General features: G+C 44.4%; 1 protein-coding gene across 1 annotated transcript; it reads left to right on the top strand.

The window, feature by feature from the left end:
* Positions 1–15,475: 15,475 nt before the first annotated feature.
* Positions 15,476–20,318, top strand: LOC140190149 (N-formyl peptide receptor 2-like). The gene is made up of 2 exons (XM_072246659.1): positions 15,476–15,710; positions 19,381–20,318. The coding sequence occupies exons 1-2, from the start codon at positions 15,476–15,478 to the stop codon at positions 20,316–20,318; spliced, it is 1,173 nt and encodes a 390-aa protein (XP_072102760.1).
* The last annotated feature ends 4,878 nt before the right edge of the window (positions 20,319–25,196 follow it).

Raw genomic sequence — 25,196 nt, 5'->3', positions numbered from 1 at the left:
GAGCTTGGGCTCTCCATGATATCATGTATCAATAAAGATTTTCCGAAGCATTTCCCTTCGGGTCCGAGCACTCTTTTTCCGCGTCAGTCACCAATCACTATAGCAGTCAACATGTCTACTGGTAATGTTGAAGCACAAGCGTGGAGGAGATACAGACTCCCAATGCAGAGATGGTGACCAGAGTTTATTCATAAAAATTCCAACAGAGCATCAGTGGCTTGGCCGATTGCTACTGTCAGACGTAGCATTCCCAAAACTGGGACCCCGCGATTAGCTATAACTGGGAGTCCACTAACATAAAAAGGTAACATGGAATCCCCGACCCTATCAAAATAAACTGAACAAGTCTAAACAGAAAGCACTGGATACCGCATCCAAAAGAGAGTCACTCGAGAAAAAAAAAAGCACGAAGAAATGTCTTTCATTGACATGTCTGGTTAAAGTTAACGAACTAGGGTGCTCCAATACTCCCAGAGCTCAACACGCTCCTGGACCTCGCACAGTCAGCAGCATTAGGACCCTAGTAGGCGGTCACTCCCTACAGAAGGACTGTATACGTGCGGATGCTCTCCTCTTAAGCAGATGAAAAGACGTTTTCCATCTACTGAGATTAATGTGATTACTGAACTGTATTTTGCATTGGTTTCCTTCAGTTTCCAGTGTTTCTTTTCTGTGGCCGATTAGTGGGGGGCTGAGCTGTTAATTGTTGCGTGTAAGAAGCGGTGTTGAAGAATTTGATGTCGCTGTCCTTCTTCCTTTCTGAAAGTAAGGGGTTGAAAATCTGATGTGTAGGGAGTCTTTCATTGTTATTGTGGTGGATTTTTTAAAATATGAGCGAGGGGGAATATTGGGGTTTGCGAGTGTTGTTGCTTTCCTTTTTCATGCCGGATAGACTGGGGGAGTCGATGGGTTTTCTTTCATGAACACCTATGGTCTTTCTGTATTTAATGGCTATCCGTAGTAAACAAATATCAGCATTTAATCATAAATTCAGCAATAATAAGACAGATGACAATGATTCGCTTAAGTTATACTGAGTCAACACTCACCACTATGTCAACAAGTTACAATTTCACGCGGGGGCGACCCCTGCTGTTTGCCCTGGGGTTGAGCACTGGGGAAGAAGGCGGAGCCACGAACATCTGAAGCCCCACCCAACCACCCGAAGCCACGTTTTAAAGTACTTGGCTTCTTCCTGCTGTCTGTCCTTCTCTCCACAGTGACAGGTCCCAATAGCACCACTCTGCTCATTGGAATTTCCCGTCACCGCGCTCTCCCACGCCCTCCGCTCCTACTCAGTGTTCGCGTCCGCGCGTCCGACCCAAACATGCCGACGAGATTGGAGTCCGTTGCCAATATCGACAACCGGCTTCCACTTGCATCCTTCAAAAGTTACTTTCATTTCTCTATTGGATCCTATAAGGCCGGGATATATTCCCCATTCCTAACAGCCCTCCAGAAAGATGGGGGTGAACTGCGCCCTTGAATTGCCAGAGTCTGTTGAAAGGTACCGCTGGGACCGAGGCTGCAGGGTTCAGAGGCGTTGAAGGTGATCGATTTGATTCAACTTGTCCGTGATCGAATAGCAGTGCAGACTTGATCGGCCGACTGGCCTAATTCTCATGCCTTAAGGTCTTATGATGTTCGTATAGCGGTGGTTGGTTCTGTTCTCTGCCGCCCCACAACCCCGCGGGTATAGCAGCAGGGTTGAGTGGGGGTGTTACCGGAATTGTCCGGGTGAGAAAACAGTGTGATATTCACTGTCCGCCAATGGTGCAGAGTAGTGACTAACGCCAGGAGTGGCAGGTGAGGATTTTCCTGTCACACGAGTCAAGCCCTGAGATGTACCCCAAAGGATGAGTCGATTACTCTTAGTCTGGGATCCATCATTAGACTTGTGTGGCATGGGTGACCCTAACGAGAGCCAAAGCATAAAGCTCTGACTCCAGCCGTCATCGCTCGCTGGGCCATTGAGGCAAGCAAGCCCCCAAACCCAACACGGTCTTCTTGTAGTCCTCTTGGCCGGAGGTGTGGTAAACAGAAATGGCTCGGAGAGGTGAAAGGCCATATCCATTGGCTCAGTGAATGTGAGGAGACGGCTAAGTTATTCAAAGGCACGAGAGAGACGGCCTGGTGATGAGCACTGTAACAGCGACTCCCAATATCAGACAAATAGTGAAGACCGTTCTACAGTCTCCCATCCCATAGTCCAGGGGTCAGGCACAGAATGAAGGGCCCTCCTAATCGTTCTATCACACGTTCCTCCAGTCAGGCACACAGTCCAGAATCCTCCACAAACCGGGATCAGGCAGAGCCTGAAGTTCCCTGCACACCGTCCTATCGCACATTCCATGGGCCAGACAGAAAGTGAAGCTCCTTTTACACCGCCCACTACCAGCGTCAGACACAATGAGTTCCAGTGAGGAAGAAATCACTTATAATCGCCATGTACTGGTTATGAAACTCTTGTTCACATACTGATTCGGATTTCAGCAACATTCATGAACTCAGGGGCTTAGACTATATTTATTGCCTCATTGTACTTACTGATATGTTGTATGCACTTGCTAACCTTCATGTTGCTTTGTTATGTGTTGCTGTTGGTATTGTATTTGGTACCTTGGCCCCGGAGTAACGCTGTTCCAGTAGGCTATATTCATGCATGCTTGATTAACAATTAAATTAAACTATGAAATGGTGATGCAGAGACTCATGGCGTCGTAGTTAAACATAGTGGAATGTAATTCCAAAGCACGGTCACCCTGGAGACAACATCTCAGGGATTCTCCTCGCGGGCCCTCGGCTGAGCGACATTGGTGGGGACGGATGTGGAGCTTTTTCAACAAGAGTGTCCTACCCCTTTTCATCAGGGACCCAGACCGGAGGCTATCGCACAATGCGTTCAGAACACAGAATGTTGAGCAATGAAACACGGAAACTGCTCCTACAGCACACCATTTCTGTCATAAACCCGACATCAAACTATATTAATCTCTTTAACCTTGCAGCATATCTCTTCATTCCATTCCATTTAAAACACCATAGGACCAATAGACATAAGAGCAGATTGAGGCCATTAAGACCATCGAGTATATTTTACCAAACCATCATGTCTGATTTATCATCCACCTCAACAACATTCTCTGGTCTACTGTCTATATACTACGACACATTTCCTTAATCGAGAGCTCAGCAACCTCCAGGGTAGCGGGGTGGAGATAAATATCTACCAAAAGAGGTGGAGGACGCCCCTTCCCTCCGGTACCCTGCAGGTCACCCTTAGGCACGGTGTAACACCTGCTTTGATCTCCCGATCAGTGTCACATGAAGCCGTGAGAGCAGTTGGTATGTGAAGCGGCTGCATATCACAAATCCTGACTATGCGACCTGTGACGCCAGGCAGACAATCTCTGAAGGACATTGATAATGGCTGGGCTAAACCATCTTGTAAAGATACTGGCCAGAAGAAGGCACACCAACACGGCGGCGACTTTCCGGAAGTAAAAATGTGCTTTTGGAGTAGGAACACACACAAAATGCCGGTGGAACGCCGCAAGTCAGGCAGCATCTAGAGGAAGAGGTACAATCAATGTTTCAGGCCGAGACCGTTCGTCAGGACTAACTGAAAGAAGAGTGAGTAAGAGATTTGAGAGTGGTTGATCCTGCTGAATGTAGTCTACAATGCTGTTGCTTACATGGTGTGTGCTCCGTTGTGAAGGATCTTGGGAAATGTATTAAATGAGGAATAATTCAACCGCGCATGCTCTATAGCAAATGGGGTTAATTTCAGAAATTAACCACGTGGCCTCTTTATATACTTAACTTCTCAAAAATTAACAGAAATGTTTTGTTATTCACTGGTCTCTGAGTAAAGTATTATCTCATGATGTCAACACCTCAACTTCCTCATATTGAGCTTCCTGGAACGTCAAACCCAGAGTGTCGCTACCGAGGTGGACTAACTCATCTCTTCGGCTCATTCGGAATTAAGACCGCACCTAAGCTAAATCAGCATCCAATTTCCGCATAAGAAACAACTCCTCAATATCCCTCGAGCACCCGAGGAATTCCACCGTCCGTCACTGTTCAGGTCCTGTGCAAAGTTACTCCCGTGCGCTCCAGGGAATTTAATGTCTGAGTGCAAGTATCCAAAACTGCTGAGGACCGGGACAGAGCCGGAGATTCCAGGGAAAGGTAAAATGCATTTCCACGGGATTTACATTAATTTGGAAATGTGGCGTCTGATCTTCCTACTTTCAGGAGGTTTTTCAGGAGGTAACTCAGTTAGCCAGTGAAGGCAGGACAGTGGGTTTGTTACATGCAGTTCAATGAGGAGAACATCAGAGATTACAGAGTCTGGGCTTGTTTTCCATGCGGTCGAAGGTGTTGACGGATGACCTGACAAAAGAAATTCAGATAACAGATACAGGGATAGTGTAGACGGTCAGAATCGTTTTCCCATGCTGGGAGCAACATTGAGAGGAAGACTTATATTTATTATGAGGTCATGAGGACATGATTATTTTGGTATTGGGGAGTGTAATGCCCTGGTTCATATTTTTTACCGTTATTTTGTATGTATTTGATTTTGGCAGTTCTGTGAAAGCAGTTTGTTTTCAGCTTGCTCCGTTTTCAGCTTAGTCTTGAGTTATTATTGAATAAAAGGGATGAGGAGAAATGTGTGCAATCCAATTACAATGGTCCAATTTAAGGGAGGCATCTCTGGGGAGGGACATTAAGTTGAGCTTGGGGCTTCTGTTTGAGACGAGATGAAGAAGGAAGACACCAGAGAGAAGAAGTTGCAGGACTGGTCCAGGAGCGAGACCGTGATTCGAAGAGTCCCGGGGTGGGATTGATTGAGGATCGTTGATTTGGAGAAACATTGAGCTCCAACTTGTGCACATTAGCCTGTTTCATTAAAATGGATCCTTTTCTTCTTTCTTTGTTGTTGTTTTTACGAACCCTTTAGTCAAATTAAGAATCATAAAGATAATCTTTTAATCATATACGGTGTACTGGCTGTTATTTCGTTGCATTAATTTGTATCAGGGTAAGGAATTCCACAGCATTCACACAAACAGCGGTTTGTGTTGTTTGCGCGCTTCAATCTCACAGGTTTACCGGTGCCGGAGGTTCTCTTCCCGAGACTTCCGTAGCCGTGGAAATCATGGTAGATCATACACTATCCACAACACCACAAATCTTGATATCACCTGCATACGTACTAACCTACCCATCCGTACTTCCCTTCGGTTCATTTACGAAACCCACAAATATCCCAGTAGAGTTCCTGCGGAATCCACTAATCACAGACCTCCAGCTACAATAGGTCACGTTGACTACTACCGTCTTTCTGCTGTAGGGAAGCCAATTCTGAATTCAAACGGCAAACCCACCATCGACCCCAAGCCTCTAACTTTTTTTCGACAAGCTTAAATTAGAAACCTTCTCAAACACCTTATTAAAATCCATGTAGACAACATCCACAACTCTACTTTCATCGATAGCTATTGCCAACTCATCGAAAAGCTTACTCAGTTTAGTAAGACATGCCTTGACCCATACACAACCATGCTGGCTCTCCAAAATTTAGCCATTGTTTTTCCAGATGCTCATAAATCCTAACCCTAAGAATTCCTTCGAATAACTGCCCAACCATTGACGTGAGACTCACTGGTCTATAGTTTCCAGGTTATTCCTGGTTCCTTTTTTGAATAATGGAACACATTAGCTGCTTGCCAGTCCTCTGAGACCTCGCCTGTGTCTAGAGAGGACACGAAGATATTGGTCAAGGTCCTAGTAATCTCTTACCGTATATCTCTCAATAGCTTTGGGTACATCCCATCAAGCCCTGAGGACTTGTCCACCTTGATGCTCTTTAAAAGACCCAAGACAACGTCCACCTTTGTCCAGCAGTTCTCTACCGCATCTGTATGCAGACCCTTCCATATCAATCAATCACGTCCTTCTCCTTGGTAAATACTAAGGAAAAGTACAATTAAGGACATCATCCACATCTACAGCATTTAAGCAAAGGGATTCTCCCGCTTTATCCTTGTGGTCCTATCCTTCTCCTAGTTTTACTCTTGCTCTTGATGTATGCATAGAATACCTGGGGATTCTAATTAATGCTTCCTCCCAAGGCCTTTTCGTGATCCTCCCAGGCTTTCCGAATACCCACCTTGTGTTCTTTTCTGTCTCCGATAGAATTCTTCAGGATTCCGCTTTATTCTAGCTGCCTTAGCATTACAAGATTTCCCTTCATCTTCTTCATTACATTCATCACCTTTGTCGACATCCAAGATTCACCTACCATGCCATTCTTGCCCTTCCTTCTGACTGGAACATACCTGTACTTTCTGCCACTGGTCCTTAAACACCGTCCACATGTCGGATGAAAGCTGCCCAAACGCAGCGGTTTCCAGATAACCTTCCCTGGTTCCTACCTAATGCTCTTGTATTTTACGCAGCTCCAGTGTAAATCTCTCTCGAAAGGTCATTGTTATTCATAAAACTTAAGGAGTTATATCACTGTTCTCTAACTGTTCACACTGAAAGGTAAATCATGTCACCATACTCATTACCCAACTCAAGGGCCCGGACAGTCCGTTCTCATGTTGGATAACGGGGGAAGATCGCTTTGCCTCGATGGGCTGGATGTGGGTGTGGAGCTTAACGACTCTACGTATTGACTTAAAAAAGAAATACCTCTGAATGCTCTTAACAAATTCAGTCCTATCTAAACCTCTTGCATACGAAGGTCCCATTTATATAAAGGAAAATGAAGATCCCCATGGCAACAATCGTATTGTTTTTACACGTTTCCTTAATTTCTCTCAGTATCTATTCCTCAATGTCTCAGAAACTGGTGATGTCCTGGGATATTCACGTACAACAGCCTCCAGAATTTACAGCGTTCTGAGGGACAAAACGCTTTTTTTAATGAGAGAGGTCAGATTGGATAGAAGTGACGGAAGGAGGCAAAAACTTAAATAACTATGCGTTACAGCAGTGGCGTGCTGAACAGCTTATCTGAACGCACAACTCGTCGAACCTTGAAGTGGATGGGCTATATATTACAATACTGGGCTCTATGTGTATCAAATAAAGCGGCTTCTAAGTGTGTGTTCTATCTTTGAATCATTGTGTTCTAACTCGTTATCCTTATCCTTTATCTTGGTGGCCCCAAACTGAGTCAGCATACTAAACACAAATGGTCGACTCCTGCCGTCCGTCTCCACAACCAATGTCCACCCGACTGTGAACCTGTGACTCACCCCACTACACTTTCCGGCATTCTGTCAACTACGGACAGGGACGCCCCGCCTTCTGTCTGCGGGGAGGTGTCCCACCTGCAAGAGAATCTGCTCACTCTATCACGAAGTTTGCAGACCTCGCAGATAATTATGACGGGATTTAAGACCGCATAGCTGAAGGAGTCATACAGTAAGTGAAGTCAAACAATTCCTCCAGCATAACAGAGCAGAGGTAGTGTTCAAGGGTTCAATGTCCATTTAGGGATCCGAGGGTAGAGGGGAAGAAGCTGCTCCTCAATGTCTGAGTGTGTGCCTTCGGGTTTCTGAACATCCTACCTGATGGTAACAGAGAGAAAAGGGCATTCCCTGGGCCCTGGATACTGGTAGCTGCCTTTCTGAGGCACCACCGCTTCTGGAAGATGTCCTGTGTGCTTTGTAAGCTTTTTCCCAAGTTGGAGACGACCTAATTTATAACCCTCGCAACTTCTTTCCATCCCTACCCAGGACGGAAGGGAGAAGAGGAATACAGTCATAAAGAAATTATACAACAGTCCCATGAAACTTCTAAGGATACGCTTTTTCAATGAGAACACTATTCAGCATTCCATGCAAGTGTATGCAATTCTGATAAGAAGTATACACCACTAAACTTCAGTGAGAGCAGATCCCAGAGAAATAAAGAAATTACCACGACAGAAGAAAATGTTAACTAATGGAAGACATAAGACAAAATGACCATAGGATATAGGAGAGGAATGAGGCCATTTGGCCCATCGAGACTGCTCCGCCATTTCATGATGGCTGATCTTCTTTTCCTATCAGTCCAGTCTCCTGCTTTCTGCCTGTATACGTTCATGCCCTGCCCAATTAAGAATCTGTCAATGACTGCCTTAAATATACATTAAGCCTGGGCCTCCTCGCCTGTGGCAAGGAATTCCGAAACTTCACCACTCTCTGGCTGAAGAACCCTCCTCATGTCAGTTCAAAAGGAAGCAATTTTTTGAGGCTGTGTTCTCTGCTCTTGCACACTCACGCCATAGGAAATACCGATCCTACATCTACCCTATCAAGGCATTTCACTATTCTATATGTTGCTATTTTTTTCACTCCTTATTCTTCCTAATTTCAGTGAACACAGGTCCAGACCCGTTAAGCGTCCTTCATATGAATATAACAAGCCATTTAATTCTGGAAACGTTTTCGTGAACTTAATTTGAGCCCTCTCCAGTTTCAGCACATCCTATCTAAGATAAGCACTCAAGTGATGTCTCGCCAGTCCTTTATTTAGTCTCATCATTACATCTTTGCTTTTATATTATACTCCTCTTAAAATGAATTCAAACATCGCATTGGCCTACTCGTCACAGTCTCAACCTACAAATTAACCTTCAGAAAATCCTGCGAAAGGTCTCCCTATTCCCTTTGTGTCTCCAATGTTGTGTTTTCTCTCTAATTAGAAAACATGCAACCCTGTCATTTCTTCTACAATAGTGCATGGCCATACACTTCCCGACATTGCATTCCATGTGCCTCTTCTTTGCCCAATCTCCTAAACTGTCTCTGTCTTTCTATTGCCTCCACGTTTCCTCAAAATAACCTGTCTCCCATCTGTTTCCTATCGTCTGCAAATGTTGTAATAAGGCCACCAATTCCAGCTTCCTAATCATTGATACATGCCATAAAAAGAAGCGGTTTCAACACAGAAGCGGAACATCACGAGCCTTCAGCAGCCGACCAGAAAAGGTTCCTTTTAATCCCATTCTTTTCATCCTGCCAATCAACCACTGCTTTTTTTGCATATTAGAATCTTTCTCGTAATACCAGGGGCTCGTGGCTTGTCAAGTAATCTCGTGTGTGGCACCTGGTGAAATGCCTTCTGAAAACAACGACCGATTCGCCATTGCCTATCCTGCTTATTATCTCTTCAAAGAATTCCAACAGACTTAGTAAGCAAGATTATCCCGTGAGGAAACCATGCTAACTAGGGCCCATTTTAGCATGTACCGCCAAGTTCCCCGAAACCACATCCGAAACAATCGAATCCATTATCTTGCCAACCACTGCGGACAGACGATCTGGCCTTCAATATCCTTTCTTCTGCCTCTCTCCCTTCTTGAAGAGTGGAATGACGTTTGCAATTTTCCAGTCTTCCGAACCATTCCAAAATTCAGTGATTGTTGACAGATCATTACTAATGCCTTTACAATCTCCTCAGCCACCTCTTTCTGAGCACGGGGGTGTACACCATCTGTTCTAAATGACTTATCCACGTTCAGACCATCAGCTTCTCAAGAATCTTTTCTCTAATAATCATAACTTCAGACACTTCATGGTCCATGATACCTAAAACTTACACTGTACGGCTAGTGTCTTCCACAGTGAATACTAATGCAAAATAGTTATTCATTTCATCCACAATTTTTCCTTGTCCCCCGTCATTACCTCCCCGGCATCGTTCTGCAGTGGTCTGATATCCAAACCCGCCTCTCTTTAACACTTTGTGAGTCTGAGGAAATCTTTGATATCCTCATTAATATTATTGGCTAATTTATTTTATTATTCCATTCTTGCACCTTAATGACTATTCCATTTCCTTTTCTTGCTAATCAAAAGCTTTCAACTCTCTAACTTCCCACCACTTTTCTTGCTCTACTGTATGCCCTCTCTCTGGCTTTTATGTTGGTTTTGACTTCCATCGTTAGCCAGGGTTGTGTCATTTTGCCGTTAGAATAAGTCTTCTTCTTTGGAATGTCTATATCTTGTGCCTTCCGAATTGCTTTCAGAATATCCAGACATTGCCGCTCTGCCGTCATCTCTGCCAGTGATCTTTTCCAATCGATTCTAGACAACTACTCCCTTTTGCCTCTGCAATTTCCTTCACTCCACTCTAATACGATATATCTGATTTTAGCTTCTCTTTCTCAAATTTCAAGGTGAATTCGATCATATTATCATCACTCTCCCCGAAGGATACTTTCATCTTCAGCTTTCTAATCGATCCTGGTTCATTGCACAACACCCAGTCCAGAATAGCTGTCCCCTGCTCTACAAAAACATCTCACAGGCACTCCAGAAGTTCCCCCTTATCGAGTCCCGCACCAACCTGATTTTCCTTCTCTGGCTATATATTCAAATCCCTCATGACTATTGTAACATTGACCTTTTGGCATGCATTTTCTCCCTCCCGTTGTAATTTGTAGACCACGTCCTTACTACTGTTAGGGGTTCTATATATAACATATATGAGCATCTTTCTACCCTTGCAGTTCCTTAGCTCTATCCACATTGACTCAACGCCTTATTACCCCATGTCATCTCTTTCTAATGATTTATTTTCTATTTCTTACCAATGCAGCCACGCCGTACTTTCTCCTTTCTTCCTTGTCCTTTCGACACATTCGCAATAAGCTCGGATCAGGCGACCCCTTTTGTTAATATCAGGACGCGTAGTGACCGAGCCAGTCAGAATACACTTTACAAAATGAAACACAAAATACCAGGCTTAAATGATTAACACAACACCTAACCAACTCCGCTGCTCTAAAACCCTCGGAGCAGAAAGGCATCTGGCTCTTCATACAGGCTCGAAGAGCTCAAGGTGGTGAAGCTAGCAGAAGATAGCAGTAAAAGCAGAGAAAAGTGCATCAATGAAGAGTCCCGAGTGGTCTTGCATTCCACGGCAAAGCTGTCTGACACCGATCTGTCAAGGACCGTGCAGTGTCTTCAGAGAATGTGCTACAAACACCCTAATGCTCAACTGTGATTAAAGGAAAACATACGGACTGTTTCCAGAGGGTTCTTTGTTTGGCACCACCTCCACCCTTGATTTGATCGGAATGGAAAACCCGAGCTAATGCTAATCTCCAGACGGCAGCGGTTCAGTGGGCGCGGTAACGATACAAGAGTGGTATGTTGCCTCCCTGCTGCCAGGATCAGGGATGTCTCTGAACCAATATAAGGCATTCCCCAAGACGAGGATGAAACTAAACAAAACTTTCAGGGTGCTAATCTCTGAATTATTACCTGTGTCATGTGCTGGTCAGCGTAAGACTAGGAAGAAGTGGCAGATGTTTCAGTAGCTGAGGAACTAGTGCAGGGGGCACGCAGTGACTTAGATTCTTCGGTCATTGGGATCTCTTCTGGGGAAGGTATGACTGGTACAAAAGGGACTGATTACATCTGAACCCGATGTGGTCAAATATCCCTGCGTGGCTGAAAGAAGATTATAGTTCGGAGGGTAATGCCCAAGGATACACAATGTACCCCAAGGACAGGCAGGATGGCAAAGGGTGTGGCGTGGGTCTGATGCTGAAAAACTGAAATGGAATCATTAGGAAGAGGTGACAATGCAAAGGAAGGTATTGAATCATTGTCGACAGAGCTAAGAAACTGCAAGTGTAAGAAGTCCCTGTCTCAGTCGCTGAGAAATTGTGTAAAAAGCTTAAGGTACAAGAACCCTAAGGAAAAGATGATCATAATATGATTGAAATTACCCTGAGAAAGTTACGATAAACACAGATGTATCAGGTATTACTGCAGAATAAAGGTGATTCGAGTCATGAGAGAGAAGCTGACCAGAATTGATTGGAGAAGAACACTTTGGACGTTGACAGAGCAGCAGTGGCTGGAATGGCAGCTCGGAAGGCACAGCATATGTACATCCCAACGGATCGAAGTATTCTAAAGGCAAAATGAAACATTCGTGGCCACGAATGTTTAAAACCAGCAAAAGGAAAACGGTAACCATATAATACAGCCAGGATCACTGGGAATTCAGAGGATTAGGAAGCTTTTGAAAACCAACAGAAAGAAACTAAAAAGTAATGAAGAAGCTGCAGATAGAATACCAGGGTAAGTTGACCAACTAATTTGAAGACGTTACCAAATGTTTCCTCAGATAAGTAAAGTGTAAAAGAGAGGCGAGAATAGATATTGGGCCGCTGTAAGTAGGTGCTGTAGAGGGAGTAATGAGGGACATGGAATTGGTAGATGACCTGAATATGTATTTTGCATCTGCACTCACTGTGGAAGACACTAACATGTTGGGTGTGAATTCACTATACCTGGAGAAAAAGTTGTGGGGAGCCTCAAAGGTCTGAGATAGAGCAGTCGCCTGGACCAGAAGGAGTAATCTCAGAAGAAAGCTCCTTCTGTAATGTCCCATCGCACAATGTCCAGCAGAAATAAATCACGAAGCCTCTCTATCTACTTTACTTCTCAAAAAATAAAAGAAATGTTTTGTTCTTCACTGATCTCTGAGTAAAAAATTATCCCATGATGTCAACCCTTCAACATTCCTCATATTGAGCTTCTTGGAACTTCAAACGCAGAGAGTTTGGACGGCTTTAAAAAGGTGCTGGAGAGGTACTAAAGGCGGACACGGAAACGGCGGACCACCTGAATCGGTATTTTCCATCAATGTTCACTGTGGAAGACACCAGCATGAAGTGTGTGAATTCACTATTCCTCCCGGGAATGTACTGGGGAACCACAAAGGTCTGAGGGTAGATAAGTCACCTGACCACATGGGGTTAAGTTCAGAAATTAACCTAGTGGCCCCTTTATCCACTTTACTTCTCAAAAATAAAAGGAAATGTTTTATGTCATGATGTCAACACCTCAACTTCCTTTTATGGAGCTTCTTGTATCTTCAAACCCAGACAGTCTCAGCCGAGGAGGACTAACTCATCTCTTCGGCTCACTCAGAACCAAGACCCCACTTTGCTAAATCAGCATCCAAATTCCGCACAAGACACAACTTGTCGATGTACCTTGAGCACTCGAGGAATCCCACCGTCCGTCGTTGTGCAAGTCCTGTTCAAGAGTACTGTACTTTCGTGCGCTCTAGAGAATTTAAAGCCTGAGTACACGTATCCAAAACTGCTGAGGTCCGAGGCGGAGCCGGAGATCCCAGGGAAAGGTGAGATGCATTTCTACGGGGTTTATAGTAATTTGGAAATGCGGCGGCTGATCGTGGATCATCAGTGTAGCTGCGTTGCGGAAGGAACCCTGCCTTACTATTTACGGGAGGTTTTTCAGGAGATCATATTCAGTTAGGTAATGAAGGCAGGGCAGTGGGATTATCAATATGCAGTTCAGTGAGGAGAACGTCAGAGGTTACAAAAGCTGGGTTTGTTTTCCATCCGGCCGAAGCCGCTGACGGATGACCTAACAAAAGAAAATGAGATACTAGCTACAGATATGGTGTAGACAGTTAGAATCGCTTTTACATGGTAGGAGCAACATTGTGGGTAACGCTTAAACTTATCATGAGCGGAGACTTAACCGAATACAAGGGATACACTTTTTAAAGTTTATTTTAATTTTTAATTAGATTTAGAGATAAAGCAGGGTGACCAGCCCTTCCGTCCGGACAAGACAGCGCCGCCCAATTACCCTCAAGCGATCAAATAACCTACTAGCGTCTGAAGTTTCTGGGGTTTGAAAAGTTTGTCATATGAGGAACGTTCCATGATCATGGGCTTCTACTCACTGTAATTCAGAAGAATGGAGGGTGTCTTCATAGAAATCTGTCGAATGTTAAAAGGCTTCGATAGAGTGAATGTGGAGTAGATGCGTCCTATGGTGAAAGAGGCTAAGACTAAACGACACAGCCTCAGAATAGAGGGCCGTCCTTTTAGAAGGGAGATTATTTCTAAAGCCAGAAGTGGTGATTCTGTGGAACTTATTGCAGCAGCCTGCTGTATATCGATGTATTTTTAAATCACAGGCTGATAGCTTCTTCATTGATCAGGGCATGCTGGAATACGGTGTGGGGGAGGCCAGAGATTGGGGCTGAGAAGGAAAATTCCGGAGCAGATTCGATGGGCCAAATAGCCTAATTCTGCCCCTATATCCTACCGACTCATGCTCTTATGTGTGCGGAAACCGGAGCACCCAGAAGAAACCCATGCGTTCTCGGGGCAACTTGTAAACTCCCTGCAGGCAGCGGCGTGAATTGAACTCGGTTCGTTGGCGCTGCAGCAGAATTATGCCAATCACTACGCCACCATGTTGTCCATAATGTGTTGACACCTTCAATGTGGCTGCCAGGATGGCAAACATTATACCCAATGACTACGTTTCAGAGATATTTACGTAGGCACATGAATAGATGCAACAAACAAGGTCACAGTTTAAAAGGGTTTCAAAAATTATTTGTGTAAATGGGAAAATCGTAGGCATGGTCTGCTCGGCCAAGTGCCTGTTCCTACAATGATAGATGTAGCAATAGTTACTAGTAATGTTACTAATGCTGGTAGTGGAACAGTGGTAGAAGTAGTTTATAAGTTTATGAGAGGCAGAGATAGAGTTGACAGAAAGTATCTTTTTCCATGGTTGAAATGCCGAGGACATGTCTTCAAGGTGATAGGAGGTAAGATCAAAGGAGATGTAACCAGCAGGAATGTGATGCCTGAGGTAATGGTGTGGGCAGATACACTGAGATTTTTAAGGGACCTTTGGATGGGCACATGAATATGAGGGAATTGGACATTGTGTCAGCAGCCGTGATTAGTACCGTTGGCCATGTGACTACTAATTTAGTTGTTTCAGCCCAATATTGCGGGATATCCCTGTGCTGTATTCTCCCGCATTCTACAGTTCTCTACAAATACAGTGGTAGGCAAAAGTTTGGGTACCGCTGGTCAAAATGTCTGTTACTGTGAATAGCTAAGCGAGTAAAAGTTGACCTGATTTCCAAAAGGCATAGTTAAAGATGACACATTTCTTTCATATTTTCAGCAAGATTACTTTTTTATTTCCATGTTTTACAGTTTCAAACCAACAAAAAAGGAGAAGGGCCCGAAGCAAAAGTATGGAAACCCTGCATGGTCAGTACTTACTAATACCCTCTTTGACAAGTATCACGGCTTGTAAAGGCCAGCTAAGAGTCTTTCAATTCTTGTTTGGAGCATTTTCGCCCATTCTTCTTTGTAAAAGGCTCCTAGTTCTCTGAGATTCTTGGGCCATCTTGCATGCACTGCTATTTTGAGGTCTATCGACAGATTTCCCATTACGTTAAGGTCGGTGATTATGGCAGGATTGGACGATGATAAGTTTGTGGAAGCGCCAATACTGAGGCGTTAGAGGACGCCAGAAGGATTGAGTTGTTGAGTATTGCTAAAAAGTTGAAACTTACTAAGGTGAAATCGACAATGAGGAGGCCAAAGATGCAGAGAACAATAGCGGAGAATTATGTATCTTAGGATGCTTTAAAAATGGAAGAGCTGGAGTTGTTTCCTGAAAGTGAACCTAGCGATTTTGAGCTCCAGTATCAGGTAGAAAAATTGAAGATGGAGGAGGCGGAAAAACAGAGGCAGTATGATGCTAGACAAACTGACAAACAGAGGGAGGAGGCAGAAAGACAGGAGTTCGAGGTGGCAAGGATAGAGAGATTGAAGCAAGGAGGTCTAGTGCTAGACCCTGGCGATAGATTTAGTGCCATACGAGAAGGTAAGTTGATACCTCCATTTGAGGGAACTGAAGATGATAAATATTTCCTGCATTTTGAAAAAGTGGCTCAAAATCGAAAGTAGCCGAAAGACGACTGGCCTGTTTTGTTACAAAGTGTATTTAAGGATAAAGCCCAACAACGGTATTCGCCCTATCACTTGAAGAAGGCAGCTGATTATGACTTAGTGAAAGAGGTCGTGCTCAAGGCTCATGAGTTGGTTCCGGAAGATTACAGACAAAGATTTAGGAATTTGGGGAAATCTGTGAACCAGACTTATGTGGAATTTGCTTATGAAAAGTTTGTGTATTTTGATCGCTGGTGCACCTCTAAAAATGTAAATGGTGATATGAACAGCTTGGAAGAGTCGGTTTTGATTGGTGAATTCAAAAAGTGTGTCCCTCATGTGATAAAAACATATTGAGATGAACAAGATGTTACCACTTGGCAGGAGTCTACCAGAATAGCAGATGAGTATGCTTTAACCCACAAGGTTAAGTTTAGCTCGAACAGGAGCTTCCAAAAGAGTAACAAGGTTAACCCGCAGAGTAAGACAGAAATTAAATCGGGAACTACTGACAAAAGTAAGGGTGAAGGGAAGCAGTTAAAGGGAAAGTATTCCTGTCTTAGCCGTTATTATTGTAAGAAACCTGGTCATATGATGGCTAATTTTTCCCTTCTGAAGAAGAAGAAGAAGAAGGAAAAGGAGGCAGTCCCGAACGCTTGTATTCAGCAGGTTGAAACACTTAAAAACCCATAGGGTCCTGCACATTCTGATGAGGCTTAGTAAAAGGCTGAGAGGTTTGACCGAGTTGAGAAAGGAGTTGATCGTTTCATATCTGATGGGTTTGCGTCCATAACGGAGGTCAACCCCGGTCCCAGTGAGGATCTTTCCAGACACTGGGGCTTTTCCGTCCCTTATACTTGACAGCGTTCCGAAGTTTGGTGAATAAACAAATGCGAAGTAAACATTGTTAGCGGTATTGGGAAAGGGATTGTTTCCGTGCCACTGCATAAGGTGATTTTGAAGTCCGGATTGGTATCAGGTCATCTTAAGATAGGGGTACAATCTGAATTACCACTGAAGAGTGTTCATTTGTTGCTGGGCAATGACCTTGCAGGGGGTGAAGTTTATCCAGCAGTGCATCTAACAAGCAAATCTGCCAGTGATGATCCATACACGGATTCTGATATTTATCCCGCCCGCGCAGTAACGCGAAGCATGACTAAAAGATCTGCCGACGCCGACAGTTCTGAGCTGTTTGATTCTGATGCCCATGATAACCAAAATCGGGGTTCAGGTTATGATTGTTTATCAAAGACTTTTCTACCCTTTATGTTTCACCAGGTTGTAAGTAGTAAATCTGATGGCAAAGATTTATCTTTTTCCAGCAAGGAATTTATAGCAAAACAGAATCGAGATTCTGAGATTATAGATTTAAGAGAAATAGCTCTCTCAGATGATGAGATTCAGAACGTGCCAGTAGGTTATTATCTCCAAGGACGGGGTGCTCATCAGGAAGTTGTGACCACCCACTGTGCCTGTGAGTGAGGACTGGGCAATTGTGCATCACGTTGTGGTCCCGAAAGTTTACAGGACTGAAATTTTAAACATGGCCCATAGTATGCCTTTACATGGACATTTTGAAGTGAATAAGCCTGTGAACAGAATTATGAACGAATTTTACTGGCCTAATTTAAGGAGAGATGTTGTGACCTTTTGCAGGACCTGTCACACTTGTCAAGTTGTCGGTAAACCTAAACAGGCCATCCCAGTGCCTCACTTTGGCCGATACCTGCTTTTGGAGAACCTTTTTCCAGAGTCATAGTGGACTGTGTTGGCCCATTGCCAAAGACTGCAGCTGGCCATCACCATTTGTTTACCATTATGTGCACTGCATCTACGTTCCCAGAAGCGATCCCTCTCAGGGATATTAAGGCTAAAACTGTGGTGACAGCTCTTATTAGGATTTTTACTTTGGCTGGTCTGACCAAAGAGATTCAATCCGACCAAGGCAGTAACTTGACGTCAGGATTATTCCAACAGACCGTTTATAAACTAGGAGCTAAACAAATTACATCGTCTGCATATCACCCGGAATCCACAGGAGTTTTGGAGAGATTCCATTCCACCCTTAAGAAAATGATTAAGAAATACTGTATTAAGAATGAAAAGGACTAGGATGAGGGGTTATTTGCTCCTGTTTGCCGTAAGGGGCTCAGTGCAGGAGTCGTTGGGGTTTAGTCCATTTGAACTCGTACTTGGTGCCAGAGTGAGAGGATCTTTGATCTTGCTCAGAGAACAGTGGTCTGATCAGGAGGTGCATGTCAACTTGTTGAGTTATGTTTTGGATTTCAAGGATAGACTCAACAGGGGTTGTAATCTTGCAAAACAGAACCTACAAAGTTCTGAAAATAAAATGAAGGTCTGGTATGATAAACGAGCCTAAGAACAGACATATCACGTAGGAGACAAACTTCTGGTGCTATTTCCCATATTGACCAACCCGCTTCACTCAAAGTTTAGTCGCCGTGCCAAATAATATCTAGAATTGATTCTTTCAATTACGTTATTAAACACCCGACTATAGATATCACGTCACGTCACCTCACGTCAATATGATGAAACGTTATTATGACTCAGAAACATTACCTGTGAGTATTGTTGTGAGAACACATGGAACTGGAGAGCCTGAGAGGTAACTGACTTGTCAGAAAGCTTTAACAAGCCAAACATAGTCTCAGTGGGGCTCATAAATTCCGTTATCTTGGAAAATATTGATCCCCAATTAAGCCATCTGCAGCCGAAGCAGCAAAAGCAATTGAAATGATTACTTCCTGAGTATAAGGATTTATTTCCCGATGTGCCCAAACAAACCACCGCGGCTCTGCATGACATGCATGTAGGTCAAGCTGACCCAGTTAAACAACACCCCTACCGAATGAACATAGAAAAGGGTAAATTAGCTGAGCCAGAGATTGAATATATGTTGGAAAACGGTATTATTAGACCATCAACATCTGACTGGGCCTCACCTTGTGTTATCGTGCCCAAGCCTGACGGTAGTGTGAGATTTTGTACCGATTATAGGGAAGTAAACGCAGCGACAAAACAGATGCTTACCCTGTCGCTAGGGTGGATGATTGTATTATTAAGGTTGGAAAGGCTAAATTCCTTACGAAGATTGACCTGCTTAAAGTATACTGGTGTGTTCCATTGACCGAGAAAGCCATGAGAAGTTTCTGTGTTTGTAACACCTTCTAGGCTGTCTGAGTATAACACTTTCCCCTTTGGAATGAAAAATGCCCCAGGACATTCCAGAGAATGATTAATTCTGTGATTCAGTGGTTAGGAAATACGGATGCCGATATTGGAGATTTAGTCGTAGAGAGTGACACGTGAGAAGGGTATATCTCGGCAGCAGGAGGACAAAACACGAGTAGCCACCACACGGTATTTGACAGTTCTGGGAGGTTAGGGTCCAGTGGCAAGTAATGAAAAATGATTGTGGTCGCTGCGCTGCAGTTGACTTACTCCGCCATCACTGCCACATTATGTGTCCGGTTTCTGTTCTGTGTGGCCTCCTTCCTTCTTCGTTCTCTCCTTCCCTCCTCAATAGTTCTTCACTCAATTCTTCAACCCTCTAACTTCCACAATTTTTCCAACACCAGACCCATCGAAGTCGCTCTCCGAGGGAATGTGTAATTCGACGCCCACTGGGAATCTCACAGACTGCAATTTCACGGTCGTTAGAGTCAGGATGGAGTGGGGAGCACCTTCCGTCATGTCAATGGTTATCCTCATCCTTACCTTCCTACTGGGCGTCCTGGGCAACGCCGCAGTCATCTGGGTGACGGGCTTCAAGATGAAGAGTAACGTCCACACTGTGTGCTTCCTGAACCTAGCTGTGGCTGACCTGACGTTTTCCCTGTTTCTCCCCTTCCTCATGGCGGACACCGCCCAGCTCCGCGTTTCCGAATCGCTTTCTGTATTTATTACATCCATTATGTTGCTAAACTTTTTCGCCAGCGTATATCTGTTATGCCTGATCAGCATCTATCGCTGCCTGGCTATTTTACAGCCCATCTGGTTCCAGCAAAATCTGAGCTTCGCTTGGGTACGTGCGACCTGCTTCGTGGTCTGGGTCATAGCCATCGGCATCTGCCTGCTTTTATTCTTCCCTCGGTATCTTTCCGAGCGTATCATTATTTGGACCGTCTTCGTCTTCGGCCTCCCCTTTGCAATTATGATCACTTGTTACGCCCTCGTTGGCTGGAGGCTGCACGGGGACAGGTTCGCTAAGGCCAGGAAGCCCATACGCCTGATCGTGACCGCGGTCTCCGCCTTTGTGATCTGCTGCCTCCCCGTCACTCTCTGCACCCTCCTGAGAAACTTCTCTGAAAGTGTTTCTCAGGACTGGCTCATATTCACTAAAGCCCTGGCCTCATTCAAGAGCTCCCTCAACCCTTTTGTCTACGTCTTCGCCAGCAGCGACTTCCGTCAGGTCTTCAGACGCTCCCTGTTTGCCTCCCTCCAGCTGCTCTTCACCCATCATGAGCTAAAGGGTGAGACCCAGAGCCGCAATCCCACCTCAGATACGAATGTCTGATACAATACCTCGAGGGCCCTCTGCCGACCAATATCTCCTGACCACAGACAGAGTGGACGGTCGGCTGCAAATATGGTCAGCAGTGGAAGCTTTCTTGCACGCTTATTCCAATCTCTTAGAATATAGAGCGCAGAACAGTACACCTCAGGGACAGGCCATTCCGCCTACAATTGCGGGATCATTGAAATTAGTAAATTAATGGCCAGTGAATCTAATCCTCTCTGAATACGCAATGTCGATATCCTTCCATTTAGCTCATTTCGCCGCAATAAACATCCCTTAAAATTCTCTAAGCTATCTGTCTTTATCACCATCTCAGGCAGCGCATAACAAGCATACACCACTCTCTGTGTAAACTACTTACCCCTCGTATCTCTCTTGGAATTACGTCCTCTCTTCTTAATTGCATGCTCTTTGGTGTTAGACTTTTCCATCTTGGGTAAAATATACTGTTAGTCTGTGCCTTTCATAACCTACCAAAACTCCATCAGGTTTCATTTCGTTTTTAGCTGGTCCAGTCTCCATTCTGATGTAGCAATCCATGGCCTCGGCCACTGTAGAGATGAAGCCACACTCAGGTAGTGGAACAACAACTTATATTCTATTTGGGTACCTCTAACTTGAAGGCATGACCATAGATTTCTCAAACTTCCGGTAATGCTCACCCTCCCACACCATTCCCCATCACTTTTTTTCTCACTCTGCCATTCCCTGCCAATCCCCTCCCTCTGTTACTCCTTCTGCCTTATCTTTGTTTCATGGGCTTCTGTCCTCTCCCCTTCTCGAGCCCCGTACCTGCTTCACCAATCAACTTCCCAGCTCTTTACTTTAACCCTCGTCCTCCCGGTTTGACGTATGACCTTGTGTTTCACTCTCCCCTCTCCCCACCTTTTCATTCTACTCCTCATCTCTTTTTCATACCGGTCCTGCCGAAAGGTCTCATCTTTCCATAGACGCTGCCTGGCCTCTTGAGTTGCTCCTGTATTCCAGACCACGTGAAATAACTACCACCATTGCATTTGCTTTCTTCCCCACCGATTCTACCTGCACATTAACCTTTCACTGTTCCCTTTGCATCTCTGATCTTCGGATTTTCTCCCCTATTTAAAAAATAGTTGCACATTTTTTTCTGCTACCCAAGTGCATGACCATACATAGTCCAATATAATAGCTCACTTGCTACTTTCATGCGCATTCCCCTAATCTGTCTCAGTCCTTCTGCATCCTACCTCTTTCAACACTGACTGCCGCTCCAGCATACTTCGCATCCACTTCAAACTTGGCAACAAAGCCAACTATTCCGTCATCTAAATTATTGATACACAGCATAAAAAGAAGCGTCACCGGCACCGAACCATGCAGAACACCACTAGTTACTGGCAACCAACCATAAAAAGATTATCTTAATCCCACTCGCAGCCTCCTACCAATCCACCAATGCTCTAACCAGGCCAGTGACCTTCCTGTAATGCCATGCCTCTTAATTTGGTAAGCAGCCTCAGTTGTGGCATCGTGTCAAAGGCCTTCAGAAAGTCCAAATATACAGCATCCAATGCATCCACTTTATATATCTTATATACCCTCAAAATACTCCAACAGGCAAGATTTACCCTTCGGAAAACCATGCTGACTTTGTCCTATCTGGTCCTCTGTCGCCAAGTAACTTCCTTTACTCAACTGAAGTACTGCTACACCACCCTCATTACTCCCTCTCAAACTTCAATTTGAACTCAGCCATACTGTGATTACTGCCTCCGGTTTATTACATAACCCAATCCAGTATAGCTGATTCCCAAGTAGGCTCAATGCCAAACTGTTCTAAAGAGCCGTCTCCAAGGCATTCAACAAACGCACTCTCTTGAGATCCATTTACAACCTGATTTTCCCAATCGACCTGCATGTTCAAATCTCCCATGACAATCATAAAATTGTCCTTTTGACATGCCTTTTTTATTTCCTGTTGTAATCGATGGTCCACATCCCAGCTACTCTTGGGGCGCCGATGTATATCTGCCATCAGAGTCACTTTACACTTGCAGTTGCTTAACTCAGCCCAGAAGGATTCAAAATCTTCCGATCCTATGTCACATCTTTCTACTGATTTGATGTCATTCTTTACCAGCAGAGCCGCGCCACTCCCTCCGCCTTCCTTCCTATCCCTCTAATACACTGTACAGCCTGGGATATTTAGCTCCCACCTGCAATCTTCCTTCAGCCACGGCTCATTATGAGCACAATATCGTACCTGATCATTTGTAACCGTGGAACAGGATCATCTACCTTATTTCTTATACTCCGTCGTTTGAGATATAACATATTGCGGACTGCATTTGCAGCCATTTTTGATTCTGAATCTCTAATGCACTGATAATCACCCTGCTGACTGCAATTATGTCCAATCATCTGCCTGCCCTTCCTGACTGCACGCTATTTTTGTTTGTTTTTTATTTTTTTTGCCATCGTCCTATCCTGAGTTTTTAAAGTCACCATCAATCCAATACTTAAGATATATCAATGCCATTTGCCCAGGATAGAAGTTATCGTTGCGAACTTTTCTGGAGGAAATCACTGGACTAAGCTGAAGTCTACTGACAGATGGAGATGGAAGAAGAGTCGGAAGTGTTTCTCACCATAAATACTCACAGACGGTGTTATCGCTGTAATAGGCTTATTTGGCAGTAACACCTGCACCTGTTCTCCGGCAGAAAGCTATGGGCCAGGTAATGCAAGGCTCCGAGGCAGTTAGAGGCATCATTATTACCAGTAGATATGACAATGAGCATGTCCAAAGTCCATGATACCGTTGAAAAGATTAAAAGATTTCGGGCTCTGAGTGTACCACATATGCTGCTCAACTCTGCCCACTACCTGTCATTTAGATCATTGATTTGGAATTCAATGGGATATGATGTCACTGTGGAAGAAAAATATCAATGCTTTACATTGTAATGAGCACTGAGGGGCGAATGATTTGCTTTAAAATGTGAAATCGAAATCTACAATTAACGTACTCTGTGTAACTGAAATGCGCCCTGCAGCCGAGATATAAAAGTAACTGTATCTGTACTTTCTTGTTCTGAGAATTTTTATGTCCCTGCGGTTGAGCCACATTGCCTGATATATTTTTGAGAACTAACACATAGGTAAAATGTGCAGCTGCTTAAGGATTTTTTTTTTGCTACTTCGCTGTTTGGTAGCGTTGCTGGAGTTCCGCTAAAATACGAGGAAACTGATTGCTAAGCTTTGCCTTGAAGTCGTCATGCAGGATGCAGTGGGCTAATTATGCATGGTTCTCTAAAATGTTGGACATTGTTCTCTGAAAATGTTAGACAAAGGTTCAAATAAAGAATTATCAGGTCATATAATGTCCTGAGGCACGTGACCTTACTGCTGGAAAAATCCACCTCAGTGTCACTTGTCACGTACCATTCATGTATAAGTATGACTGAATTTTTTTGTTTGACAGAGTCCCAAGACCCCGATTTTAGCGGTTTGGGCTCTCCATAATATCATGTATCAATAAAGATTTTTGGAAGCAGCTCCTTTCGGGTCCGAGTATTCTTCTGGCGCACCAGCTGAAAGGGGGGTGGCTGTGGGAAATTTTAAATTGTTGGCGCCTCAGCTGAAAGGGGGACGACTAGTTGCGGCGTCCTGGCTGAAAGAGGGACGGCCGAAGGGTCCTAGTTGAAAAGGGGACTGAAATTATGAAAGGAAGGATACTCTTAAGATGATAAAGGAACGGAGGAGTTGCTGAGGAAACTCTAAACCGGTGAGCGCTGCAGAGAAGCTTTCGGGGAAATAAATGGGCGCGGCGTAACTGTGTTCTTTTTCAGACAATGGGAGCTGTCTGCGGTCGGGCGGCTGCTGCTGCTCCTGCAGACCCGCCCCGACGAGTAAGATCGCGTTGGGCCTTGAAAGTAAGTAGGGAAACGGAGAAACGGATGAAAACTGTGATGAAAGCTCGACAGAAGGTAGGAGATCCCTTGGTACCCCCGGAGTCACCAGCAGACACGGTAATTAGGGAAACAGGTGACGACCGATACGCTGTAAGTTTTAGCAACGATCTGTACGGCTGGTCGCAGGGAGACTGACCGTACGGAGGGAGTTTTAAAATTGATTTGCAACAGACCTGTTGGGACGAGGTAGCGAATACAAATGGGAACGCTAAGTGGGATTTTGAGAATATGATCGGATGTTTTGGGATGTTTTGGCAAAAGAATAAATCAAGGAAGGTAGTGCACCCGTGGCTGACAAGAGAAATTAGGGATAGTATCAATTCCAAAGAAGAAGCATACAAATTAGCCAGAGAAAGTGGCTCACCTGAGGACTGGGAGAAATTCAGAGTTCAGCAGAGGAGGGCAAAGGGCTTAATTAGGAAGGGGAAAAAAGATTATGAGAGAAAACTGGCAGGGAACATAAAAACGGACTGTAAAAGCTTTTATAGATATGTAAAAAGGAAAAGACTGGTAAAGACAAATGTAGGTCCCCTGCAGACAGAAACGGGTGAATTGATTATGGGGAGCAAGGACATGGCAGACCAATTGAATAATTACTTTGGTTCTGTCTTCACTAAGGAGAGCATAAATAACCTTCCAGAAATAGTAGGGGACAGAGGGTCCAGTGAGATGGAGGAACTGAGCGAAATGCATGTTAGTAGGGAAGTGGTGTTAGGTAAATTGAAGGGATTGAAGGCAGATAAATCCCCAGGGCCAGATGGTCTGCATCCCAGAGTGCTTAAGGAAGTAGCCCAAGAAATAGTGGATGCATTAGTGATAATTGTTCAAAACTCGTTAGATTCTGGACTAGTTCCTGAGGATTGGAGGGTGGCTAATGTAACTCCACTTTTTAAAAAAGGAGGGAGAGAGAAACCGGGGAATT

This window comes from Mobula birostris, chromosome 29 (assembly GCF_030028105.1).
Source record: "Mobula birostris isolate sMobBir1 chromosome 29, sMobBir1.hap1, whole genome shotgun sequence".
Lineage (NCBI taxonomy): Eukaryota > Metazoa > Chordata > Chondrichthyes > Myliobatiformes > Myliobatidae > Mobula > Mobula birostris.
The sequence above is the reverse complement of the archived record's forward strand: the minus strand, read 5'-3'. Positions and strand labels throughout refer to the sequence as shown.

What these genes read in the sequence shown, in the direction of transcription:
- LOC140190149 (XM_072246659.1), top strand. Translation starts at nt 15,476, where the DNA reads ATGGAAGAGCTGGAGTTGTTTCCTGAAAGTGAACCTAGCGATTTTGAG. An exon ending in ATTTAGTGCCATACGAGAAG is followed by an intron (nt 15,711 to 19,380) that starts GTAAGTTGATAC and finishes TTCCAACACCAG; the next exon opens with ACCCATCGAAGTCGCTCTCC.